This window comes from Lycium barbarum, chromosome 10, assembly GCF_019175385.1.
Source record: "Lycium barbarum isolate Lr01 chromosome 10, ASM1917538v2, whole genome shotgun sequence".
NCBI lineage: Eukaryota > Viridiplantae > Streptophyta > Magnoliopsida > Solanales > Solanaceae > Lycium > Lycium barbarum.
In genome coordinates this window covers 33,253,051-33,264,782 of record NC_083346.1, presented here as the reverse complement: position 1 = coordinate 33,264,782, position 11,732 = coordinate 33,253,051, and the positions used below count along the sequence as shown (strand labels likewise).

Below are 11,732 nucleotides of genomic sequence, written 5' to 3'. Positions count from 1 at the left end.
AAAACAAAGTTATATTATTTCTCGACAACTATCAGACCTTTCTTGTTTAGATAATAAGAACTAGTCCAATTTATTAATAGTTACGCACGAGTCCTTGTAGGAAAGATACTCTATCTCATCACTTTGTTACTCGTCGACTGCGTATATTTGCGTGTGTGATTTAGGGAGACAAGTTTTTGACTCCAATTGTCAGGGATTTAGAAAATTATTTTCTAGATTAGGCTTTTACTTTTCATCTATGCAATTTTTTTTTGTTCAATTTTAGTTTAGTTTAGTATTTCATTAATTTTCTTGACATGGCATCTTGGAATGAGGATTGGTCCAATGTTGATGATCCTTGTCGAATTCGTGGAAGACTCAACTTATGAGAATATTGTCCCAATGCTCCCACCAAAAAAACGGGTTGTGTGATTTTTTTTTTTAAATCCTATCAATGAACTTTTTAAAAATGATGTGGTGGTCAGTGGAATAATTGTCCTAAGTGTTGTTTCTCTTCCCCAAACAAATTTATGACGATTCTAATAATGCTCGTAATTTTGATATGAACAACAAAGTGGAGATTGAGATCCAATTTGTGGAGCCCAAACCATTGGACCCAAGGGTTTCAAATGATGCCACAGTGGAAGAATTTGCACTAGAATCAGACAGAGAAGTTGATAACATTAATTTTGAAGACTCTAGTATGTGCAAAAGTGAAGAAGTTAAGGATAATGCAATTTGGAGTTGGAGCACAAAAGACCTCATTCCAATCACGTTTCAACATAATGTTTGGTTGTTGACATGAAAATCGAGCCATTAGAGGTAATTGAGGAGTCCAGGAATGACAAACAAAGCGTTTCCATTCTAAAATTTGTTACATCAAGAAGACAAAACAATACCTCTCATTTAAAAGCCAAGAAGCGCAAAATGCGGCATTTGTTACTTTTTTTTTTTTTTTAAATATATGTACCACCACCCCAAATCACAACCACAAACTTGAAGAAAACTTGGGGATCCAATTTATATCTTCAAAGTGGAGGCAAAAGTGGTGAAATTGGCGTAAAGTCGTGTCACGAATATTACAAATGCGCTTCTTGGAAGGCAACCCAAGTATTAGCTCGTCTGAGTATGTTACTTCAATTCTAGTTCTAATTTAATGTTAGTTTAGTTAATACCTTCTTTAACTTAATACAATAAAGTCTGGAAAACTATGCTGAGAAGACCATTGAGATGACGTTTGGGTATTTGGCATTTTGTCTTTTATAGAAATTTAGTCTCATAGTGAATACGAACCAACTAGAAAAAAAAATGAAGTATTACAATACACTTCTGCACATAGTGAGACACAGCACGAGCTCGCACATCTCTCAGAAAATCAAGCCTCGCATAGAACAAGCTTCATCGTGCTCAGGTACATGAGTTGTTTGATTCAATTTTTTATCAAAATCAAACCAAACCAAGGTTTGGTCGGTTCGATTTTGCGATTGTTTTGTTCTTTTTCTCACATGAATACTATTTCAATTTTTTCTGTTGGAATTATAGATAAAGTTTTGATAAATCAATATATATATATATAAATATATATATATATATATATATATATATATATATATATATATATATATATATATATATATATATATATATATATATATATAGTTATTTTATTAGTCTAACAATAAACTTTCAATGATGTACGCACTTTCAATGATGTACGCATTCAAACTTAACAAAAATTTAAGAATTAAATACAAAAGTCAATATAAAACCTAAAAAATAATATGCTCTGTTTAATTTTAAAAATTACCAATAATTCACCATCACAATTTCGAAGAAAGTATAAGAGTTTAATATATCTTGTGAAATATGAATATGAGTGAACACTTAAATTGACGCACTTCAACAGCAATTGATTAAAAGTGATAATTAAGCATTAATAAAGTATATAAAAGTGAATGCACTATATAGTTCTACTAGTTCTGGCATATGCGCTTTGCGCGTGATGAAAGCGCGTACAATAATTTATATCGAGAATTATACTTTATATTTGTCCTATAATTTAATTTAAATGTGAAAAAGAATCAATCAAATTTACATAGGAAGTGTCGTTTTGGCATACAAACTTACTTAATCGCGTGGTTCAATTTTTTTTACTTATACGTGAATAAGGATGTATTCACACTTCTTAGTGGGTGCACCGCAAATTTATGTAAAATCTAGGAGTAAAGTTTTACTAAATCTTAAATTCCTAAACATTAGGATTTCTTTAAGTAGTTCAAATAAAGAAAGATTTAAGTAAGCAAATTTTAGTTGATTTCAAAGTCTTACATATTAGGACTTTCTATATGGTAGTAATATTAATATGCAGCTTTTCGTTGATATCAAAGTCCTAAAATATTAAAACAATAAATAAATTTAGGGGATTAATAAATGTCAACTTATTATAACTAATTAAATCAAAAAAAGAAGTAAAAGTTATCATATATAACAGGTTATTGGTTCATCATGATTTAATAATAATGCTTAGTTGTTTTTAACTTAGAACGGATGAGAATTGGATGTTTATATGTATACATATTTAAGAAAACCTTTTAACTTATTTTTTAATTGACCTTTGAATAATTTGTGTATGTTATTGGTTAACGTTTCTATTTGGGTAGAAGATTTGTATACTGAGTCATTTAACTACTACTATTGTTGTGGAAAATTTAAAAATATTGAATAACAGTTTCTGAAAATAATAATTCAAATAAGGAAATAATTTATGTTTATATAAGTAAAATCTTACTCAATATTAAATTTCTAAATATTAGGAGTTCTTATATGGTTCAAATTTTTCTTTAATTTGAAAGTATTAAATATTAAAAAAAATCATTAAATGACAACAACAATAACAACATCCAATATAATCCCACAAAGTGGGTAAATCTTGTCCATTTTGAAATCTATTCTTCAATTTTTAGATTTTAACTTCTTTTTTTTGTGTGTGTGTGAGAACTGATTTGGTCATTTTTATACTAAATTAGATAAAAAATTGTTTATAAATTTAAGAAATATACCGCAACACAAACATGAATAGTATTAATTTTTACTTTATACACTCGCAAATAATTTGAGATGGCTTATAAATTCGTTATTTTTTTATGTAAATTAAAGTGGTTTAATCATTAACAATAGATAGAAAACTTAAAGGAAAAGAATATATGTTAACAGGAATTTTTCTTTTTAACAACATAAAGACTCCTAATCCTAAAAACCCAAAGTGGTAAAGTTTTAAGATCCTATTTAGCTTATTCAATAAAAGAATAAACTATGCTCCATAGAAGTACTTATTTAATTTTATTGTGTTTACTTTTTACTTCTAGAAACATATTTATATATGATTTTCATTAAATATTTGTACTCACAGAGTTATGTTTTGTAAATTATTTAGTTCTAAACTCAAGTAAATCATAAAAATAAAACACAAACTAAAAATTTACATTATTAATTGGATTTAGTTTTAAATTCTGAAGTCTCTCAAGAAATAATTTAGGTGTACCTTTTAAGCCTAAATGCCATTGAATTTTAAAATCTTCTACACTGGCCAGGTCAAAATATCATTGAACTCTAATTTTTTTTTTTTACTTTTGTTTTCAATTTTCTTTTATTTGTTTGTACATTGTCATATTTTTATTTCTTTTATGAAAAATATTGAAATGGACCCTGATCGCATGCATATTGTTTATGGGACGAAAAGAAAGAAAATTATATGACTGTTCTTTAAGTTAAATCGGTAGAAGTTATACCTCAAAATAGTTCTTGCATCTATACAGCGAGCCTTCTCTCGCCCACATTAAAATTTTGGTTGATTATCGAGGTCTTCACAAAGAGAATGGTGTGCCTCCTCAATGATGTTTTGCATATTGCATGGCAAACATATAACATGGCGCATTCATCCTGTATATATTTCAAACACATGTTAGGAATTAGAAAAAGAACTACAAAAACACAATATTTAACACAAATAGTGACAATGACTTTTTTAAAAATTTCTAAACAAAATTCAAAACAGATTATATGAAACAATTTAAACTAAAATAAGGATTACATTCAATTTGATCATATGCATATAAGTGGACAAGCATCCTATGCAAATCTAATTAGAATTAAAAAAAATATATACCAAATACAAAAACAAAAAGGAAAAAGACATTAGGACTTAGGACCACGCGTCTCTAATTAATGGTGAGAATGTGCCGATTAGCGCTCTCTCTATATATATATATACGCAATAGGCGGCTGAAAATTGTATATAAGGTAAGTTTAATTGAATATAAAGTATTAAATATTAGGGTTTCATACCTATGACAAATAAGGAATGATTTAATACGTTTTTTAAATTATTTTTTAATTTTAAATATTAGGCAATTAGTAAATGACGATTTTGTCTACTGCAGAGTCTTTTAATGAAGGGCAAGAAGTTCAATCAACATTTCTAAGGTCCTTCACACTTTTAATATAATATAGATTAACCATTACACACAATGAGAGGATCACAAATATTCCTTGATATATATTTTCGTAGAAGATCTTACATAAAATTCTTTAAAAAGTATATAAAAATTACTCCCTATATTTTAATTTATGTGAACCTATTTATTTGGAGAGTCTACGAGGTGGTATTTTGATCATGTTTTTCTTACATTATTTCTAAATTATTTGAATTGTAAATTATCAACTTATAATACTTTTAATGTAGTTTCTAAATAGATAAATTTTATTTTTACAAACTTGAAAAATTTATAGTCAAAGTTATAAAGTTTGACATTCATACTCCAAAAATGTTCATATAAATTGAAACAGAGCGAATATATATTTATATGTGGATTTAGCTGTTTTTTCTTATTCAATACTAAATCAAACCAAACCAAAGGCTAATCAGTTTTTTTTTTTTCTTAATCGGTTTTGACTTTTTTCAATTTTGTGCGGTTTGTCGGCTCGGTTTTAACATCCAAACAGGTATTTCCTCAAAACCCTTTTGATAGAAGTAACCTTCCTTTTAGGAGTCAAGTAAGTAATTTACAAAAATATTTTTATTACATCAGTTCACTGCCGGCGACCACCAGGTACTGTTTTATCTCTTGCATTCTCCCCTGTTTCCCAACTTCCCTAATTGAAACTGTTTTGCGATTAATAGAGAGGATTGTGGTTCGTGTGCTCCCTGAACTATCATTCCCACGTAAATGGGAGGGTGGACCCCCTGCTAATATTGCTTACGACACACTAACTGTATTGTGCCTGTAAGTTGTTTGACGAATTGCTTGAGTTATAATTTCAGTCGTCAGTGAAGTCTGAGTAACCAACCGACATTAGGAATTGATTAAAAGCGAGTGTCGGGTGGTTTTGGGTAGGTCTTAGAGTGTATTGAATATGTGACTGTCTCTGGTGTTTAAATTTTGTTTTTGGAGAGCTGCCAACAGGTTAAATACACTGTGCGACTGCTATCTCAGTCCATAAACATTTTGTGTGACTTTCCCTTGGATATGAATCTGGAATATATCACTGAATGATACATGACACTTGGGTGTGTTCGGTGTGAAGGACAATAAGTAGGTTACTTACTTATTTTCTTGTGTTCAGTACGTAAGCAAAAAAACATTATCCCAAAAGTATTTGTATATAATCTAGACAAATACTATGAGAGGTGCCGGGGTGAAGAGGGTGGGAAGGACACAATGAATTTGGAACTCCACTTATGGAACTTGTTTTCCGTACATCCACTAGGGAAGTCGCTTTCCTCACTTTCAAGAATGTTTTCCAAAAATGCTTAGTTGAGTGCATTGTTTGAGCTGTACATGAACTGAATTGTTTTAGGTGGTTGAAGTCAAATGGCGGGTACACTCATGCTGTTGTCTATGTGCATAATGTTAAAGATAGATTTAAAGTCTGTATTGAACAGTTTTCTTGCTATGGCATTGATGTTATTCAATTTTTGGACATAATCCTTGAGGAATGTGAAGTGATTAGTGATATATTATGGGAATTAGTTGCGCGTATTGACATGATATAGAACGTCGAAAGAGAAGGCGGAGGAAGGAACTGATTGCATTAGTCTCAGGTCAGGGACATAGCCATGTATTACGAGATTAGGCCGATCAGAGAATGCCAATTATTAATTAATAATATTGAATCTTTGCTTTAACAACTTTCAAAGTTGCACTAGCATTAGCAGGAAGAGGAGCACACCTGATATGAGGTGTGTAAGTGCTCAATTACTAATTTGTGTTGTGCATATCACAGAAGCAAATAGGTAAGCATTCTAATAAAATATTATTCCCTAAACTACACATATTTGGTATCTATTGGAAACAGAAAAGGTACTGAATTCCTTATTCCTTTTTATCATGACAAAAGATGGCAATTATATAATAAATGTTATATAAAATTGAGATGATTATAGAAGATTAGGCTGTCAGATCTAGTGTCGCTCGTTTGAATCTAGTCTGAGTAATTTGCCCACATCTGCTTAGTTCTTTCGATACAGACCACATACATCTGCTGAATCTGAGCATCCATTCATGTCCTCTGGAAATTTTCTACACAGAAAAATAGATTGAAGTTTGAATCCAAAAGGCACTTCCCTTCATTTTCCTTATCTTATATACCTCTTTTTGTCATGTTGAGTTTCCCAGAATGAAGCGGCAGCCTAAGTTGCAACCTACACTGTTTTTCATTTATCAGTACTCCAGAAGATTACACCAAAAATAACCTGAACATTCTAGGCAAATTAAAATACACTACAACAACAATCAAGCTCTTAAGAATGAAGCACATTTGCTAAGTCAAAGATGATGCAGTACAAGCTCTAGAAGTCAAAACCGAAAATTACTACATATTTTTTTTTGTTTTTTTTTTGTTTTTGATAAGGTAAAGTATTTTATTGATAATACAGTTCCAAGAGGGTGCTGCTTATGTTACATAATACTGGACTTCAACAGATACTACACAAAAACCGAATCTAGCAAGTCCAAGTCAGATATACTAATTACAGTATTATCTCTATGCCAACAAAACCAGTTTTGAAAATATCTGAACTTCATAAGCAAATCATCTCCTTCTTTCCTTCAATGCATCTTTTGTTTCTCTCATGCCTTATTGTCCATTGATGCAAAGGGGATTAATTTCCAAATCTTCTTTTTTTCTTTCTATGCTTTGCCCTTGCCAGCAGTTTAGTAAATCTTTAAAGCTCTGTGGCATCACCCAATGAACACCAAAGATGTTTAGAAATAAGGACCAGATAAGCCACGTTTGTTTACAATTACAGTACTGCAGTAAATAATTAACCGTTTCAGCAGAGCATTCACAAAGAAAACACCTGTTACATAGCCAAACACCCCTTCTCTGTAGATTGTCTAGATTCAAACAAGCCATGTGCAGGAATACCCATTCCACCTAAAATGCACGGAATTCGTTGATAATTAGAATAGATTCGTAGACCAGGTCAACTGATTCGTTTTCAAGTTAAACTATTTCTATAGGGTCTTTTCCTCTTCCTTCTATGTCGTAGGGTTAAAACTTAAAACCAAAAAATATTTGTTATTTTCTCACGTTTTCAATAAAGCCCTCTCGTAAAAGTATTTGAACAATATTTTCAGTAATATTAGTAGATGCTATTCGAACCACCCTTTTTCGATCCATTTCAGCATCCAAAGCATGCTACTTTAGTTGGAGCTTTAGTATTCTACTGCATTTTCCTGGGCCAAAGTGTCTTAGATTCATAAGTATATTCTTGTGACAGTTTGTAGCAAGATTTCACAGCGAAAGTTCCTGTTTTATTTGCAAGCTTAGATCTGTGTATCTTTCTTATCTTCAACAATTATTGCTGTCTGCATTTTCTGCAAAAAAGGAAGCAACTTCCTCCAATTCCCATTCATTAAGGCCTCTGCTAAGTTGTAAATCTCAACCACCATCGGTTAGACAGTCAGCCAGTGAACACTCTTGTTCAATACCAAACTATAGATGATAGGAAATTGATCTTTAGCAACCCCACATCAGACCATCTATAAGACGTTAAGACCACAACTTATTCTTTTTTCACCTGAATTATCTGCGCATTACAATTTTAACAAATATCAAATGAGAACCATTATGGTAAGTTTACCTTGCGCTGCAGTTTGACAGACCAGATACAACTTATCCTACAAACTTACACATTTCCATCCCCTCTCTCTCAGAGATGACTTTGACATCTAGGACCGATAATAAAACAACTAATATAATTAACTACAGATATCATATCATATGCACTCTCAAGGATCAAAAAGAGAGTATGAGACCTATTGAAATAATTCACAAGAACATACCTATTGAAATAATTCACAAGAACATTCTCCTCTAGCTTGAGTTGAACGTCATATAATTCTAACAACAGTCAAATGACTAATATTCTGTGTTGAGACTTGAGACTCAGGAAATTTACTTGAATATGCAGAAAAGAGACAAAAGAGGCCCACATAGATATCAAAACAGATTTCAAAAACCCACAGCTTCTAGCCAATGCTAATAAAGCACAAAATAACAGCACTTATTCATATGGAAAGAAGGATGAGTGTCAATTAATTCAATCCTACTGCTGAGGCAACTGCAATATCAGTTCTTCTATTACTACAGAATCTAGTTTTCATTCTCAATTACCCCGACTAATTAACACACTTTAGACGGCATATCAAAGTTTGAATTGCCACAGCAAAGATTTAGCAATTAAAAAAACCAAACCTTTCAAATAGATGTAGCACCAGCGTTGGGATGATAAACCATATCCACCAGCAGGCATAGTGCCAAAACTTCCAAAAGCGCCACTTGTTTACTTTTTAGATTGCAACATAAACATCAAGAGAACTTTTAGCGTATACCTTGAATTCCCAGCTTTTTGTGCATAGAACTTTTGATTTCACTATGCTGTTTGCCTTTGAATCTAGGTATCTGCTAACAGGTATACGTTATCTTTTGTTATTTTATCGATTCTCAAGTGTTGGAACTTACTGACTTATAAAAATATTGGTGATTTACTGTCGTGGCAATGCAAATTATGTCCTGAAAATTTCTACTCTGATAATTCATGCACTGATACCTTCTTGTTTTTACTTGAGGGCCAGGCTACATATAATGTCCAGAGCAGCAATAATTACAAGGCTGGCTAGACAAATTAGTCAACTTACAGTGAACAGAACTTCCGTCCTCACTTGCAGTTACAGTACAGATGTGCAACATTCAATCCCCAAAAAGAGTGATGCAGGGACAATAGGGTCCTTTGGTGATCGATTTAGCAATAAATCACCCTCTTCCTTTGCACAAAACCCCATTGGAGGCGAATGCAAACCCCAAGTAGGAGAAAATGTCTCAAGGAAGGATAAGATCAGCTTTCTTGTAAATACTCTTCTTGATCTAAACGATAGTAAGGAAGCTGTATATGGTGCACTTGATGCTTGGGTTGCGTGGGAGCGGACTTTCCCGATTGGACCCCTAAAGCAGGTATTACTCAAACTAGAGAAAGAGCAACAGTGGCATAGAATTGTTCAGGTCATTAAGTGGATGTTAAGCAAGGGTCAGGGAAATACAATGGGAACGTATGAGCAGTTAATTAAAGCACTGGATATGGATCACAGGGCAAAAGAGGCACATGAGTTTTGGAATAAGAAAATTGGCTGCGATCTACATTCTGTGCCATGGCGGTTGTGTAGTCTTATGATTTCTGTATATTACCGTAATCATATGCTTGAGGATCTTACTAAGCTATTCAAGGGCTTAGAAGCATTTGATCGGAAACCTCCCGAAAAGTCAATCGTGCAGAAAGTAGCTGATACATATGAGGTGCTAGGCTTTGTTGATGAGAAGGATCGCGTACTAGAGAAGTACAAAGACTTGTTTACGGAGACATGGGATGGAAATCCAAAGGGATTGAGAGGGTCTCGATCCCAAAGAAAACAAAAACAGGCACAGGAAAATTAAGTGTTATATCAAATATGTATGTTTAGTGTGCAGGCGTTTGATATCAGGTTTACATAAGTAATCAATCTACTCAATATTTTCAGAGATTTTATTTTGGTGTGGTAGAAAATTATTTATTGCACGGCCAGGATCTAGCGAACCCCCGGATGATGGAGCCTGTGTGAGCATGCATTTGCTAGGTGCCATTTTAAGTAGAAACCTGGGATGTTATTTAGTCAGACTGCTATGGTCCTATGTATTTTTAGCATCTTATGCTGCCTGTCTATGGAGTTAGAAAATGTGATTGAAACATGTACCTGAACGAAAAAACAGAATTGTGATATCATGCTTCATGTTTCGAGATTGATGAAATTTCATTGCTTGATATGAGGTTCAGTTTAAAGTAGTTGTAGTGTTTTTGCAAATTGAGGTGTTGACTATGAATTTAAAGGTTACATTCTTCAATAGAAGGGGAAAAAAGAAAACTTGAGGTTCGGTCTTAACACTTCTTGATACTGTTGCACATTGAGCTCTCCCTTTCTTTTAGGAGTTGACTTTCAAATTAATAAAAAAGGGATCACTCTTTTCTTTTGACGTTCCCCTCAACATATACAATACTCGTAGTTCTTTTGATCGTTTTCTCTTCTTTTAAGAGACGACGTGCACTGACTATCGTGCTTGAAATTATGCTCATTAACAAATTGACCTCTAAGTCGAGATGAGAATTGTGTGATATAACCGGCGGGAATTTAACCTGTCAGAATATGGAAACAAATAAGAAAATTTATATTAAGAGTAAACATGAAACTCTAAAAAGTAAAAAAGTCATTAACAATAATGATTGGAGAATTTTCTTTAAGAAAATATAAATAGCCCTCTTTTTGTTAGCTTTACTGGTTGCAAAGAGAATGCAGTACACCCAGCAGAGGTCTAATAGTTTTATTGTAGACATATCTTTCTCTAGTTGATCAACTCTTATAGTTTTATTGTAGACATATCTTTTCTCTAGTTGATCAACTCTTTTCAAGAGTAGAAAATAGTAAAGTAAGTTCGTGTTATTTTGGCGTATCGTTTGAAGAATGATTCCATCCAGATCCAATAACACCATCTATATCAATTTTTTTAATTAGAAATATCTCTTTATGAAAAGTACTATACAATATTTGGCAATCTCTGTTTTAGACAACTGCTCAATAGGAAGAGGAAAACTCAGTATTTGAACATCAAAGAAAGGCTATACGTCTTCTTTGACGCATCCTAAACCTGGAACAAATTGAATGAAATAAAGATGTGTGTGAACATTATGTAAAGTGTACGAATTAGTATATCTGCAAAGGATCAAGAATCCACTTCACGTGTACATTATATAAAGTATATCTGTTAAGTAAGGACTAATTAAGGTCCAACTCTAAGTATGGTGAACTTGGTACATTTTCAATTGAATTATCGCGTGCTCTTCCAAACTCTTCAAATTGCTCTATTCTTAATTTGCAAATATGTTGCACGACACCCCTTATAAAATGTGACCCAAGGCATGTAATTAAGCTATTTAAAAATTTTAGTCATACATAGGGAGATGGGGTGAGAAAAATGGAGATGGTCAAACCCCAACCTAAATGGTGGAGGTTTGGGTAGCCCACCAAGGACAAGAAATTACATCCAATGATATTGGAAATGGTTGGTCTTGCACTTTTAATCCCCGCATCACCATGGGAAAACCTTCAAAGTCAAAAGTTAAAACTTGTTAAACTTGAAGTTTTGTGCGTGAGGCAAGCGGGGCTAAA

General features: G+C 32.6%; 1 protein-coding gene across 6 annotated transcripts; it reads left to right on the top strand.

The window, feature by feature from the left end:
• The first annotated feature begins 1,298 nt into the window (after positions 1-1,298).
• LOC132614790 (pentatricopeptide repeat-containing protein At4g21190) lies at positions 1,299-10,354 on the top strand. Of its 6 annotated transcripts, none has more exons than XM_060329323.1 (2): positions 1,299-1,390; positions 9,117-10,354. In XM_060329323.1, the coding sequence occupies exon 2, from the start codon at positions 9,127-9,129 to the stop codon at positions 9,967-9,969; it is 843 nt and encodes a 280-aa protein (XP_060185306.1). In that variant the 5' UTR covers positions 1,299-1,390; positions 9,117-9,126; the 3' UTR covers positions 9,970-10,354. The 6 variants fall into 6 exon arrangements, with proteins under 6 accessions (XP_060185306.1, XP_060185302.1, XP_060185303.1 ...); XM_060329319.1 differs by lacking the exon at positions 1,299-1,390 and adding an exon at positions 4,845-4,980; XM_060329320.1 differs by lacking the exon at positions 1,299-1,390 and adding an exon at positions 4,896-4,980 and having other exon boundaries at positions 9,111-10,354.
• Positions 10,355-11,732: the final 1,378 nt, after the last annotated feature.

Bases quoted from the DNA above. Each gene is read 5' to 3' on its own strand.
- LOC132614790 (XM_060329323.1), top strand. From the start codon at position 9,127: ATGTCCAGAGCAGCAATAATTACAAGGCTGGCTAGACAAATTAGTCAA.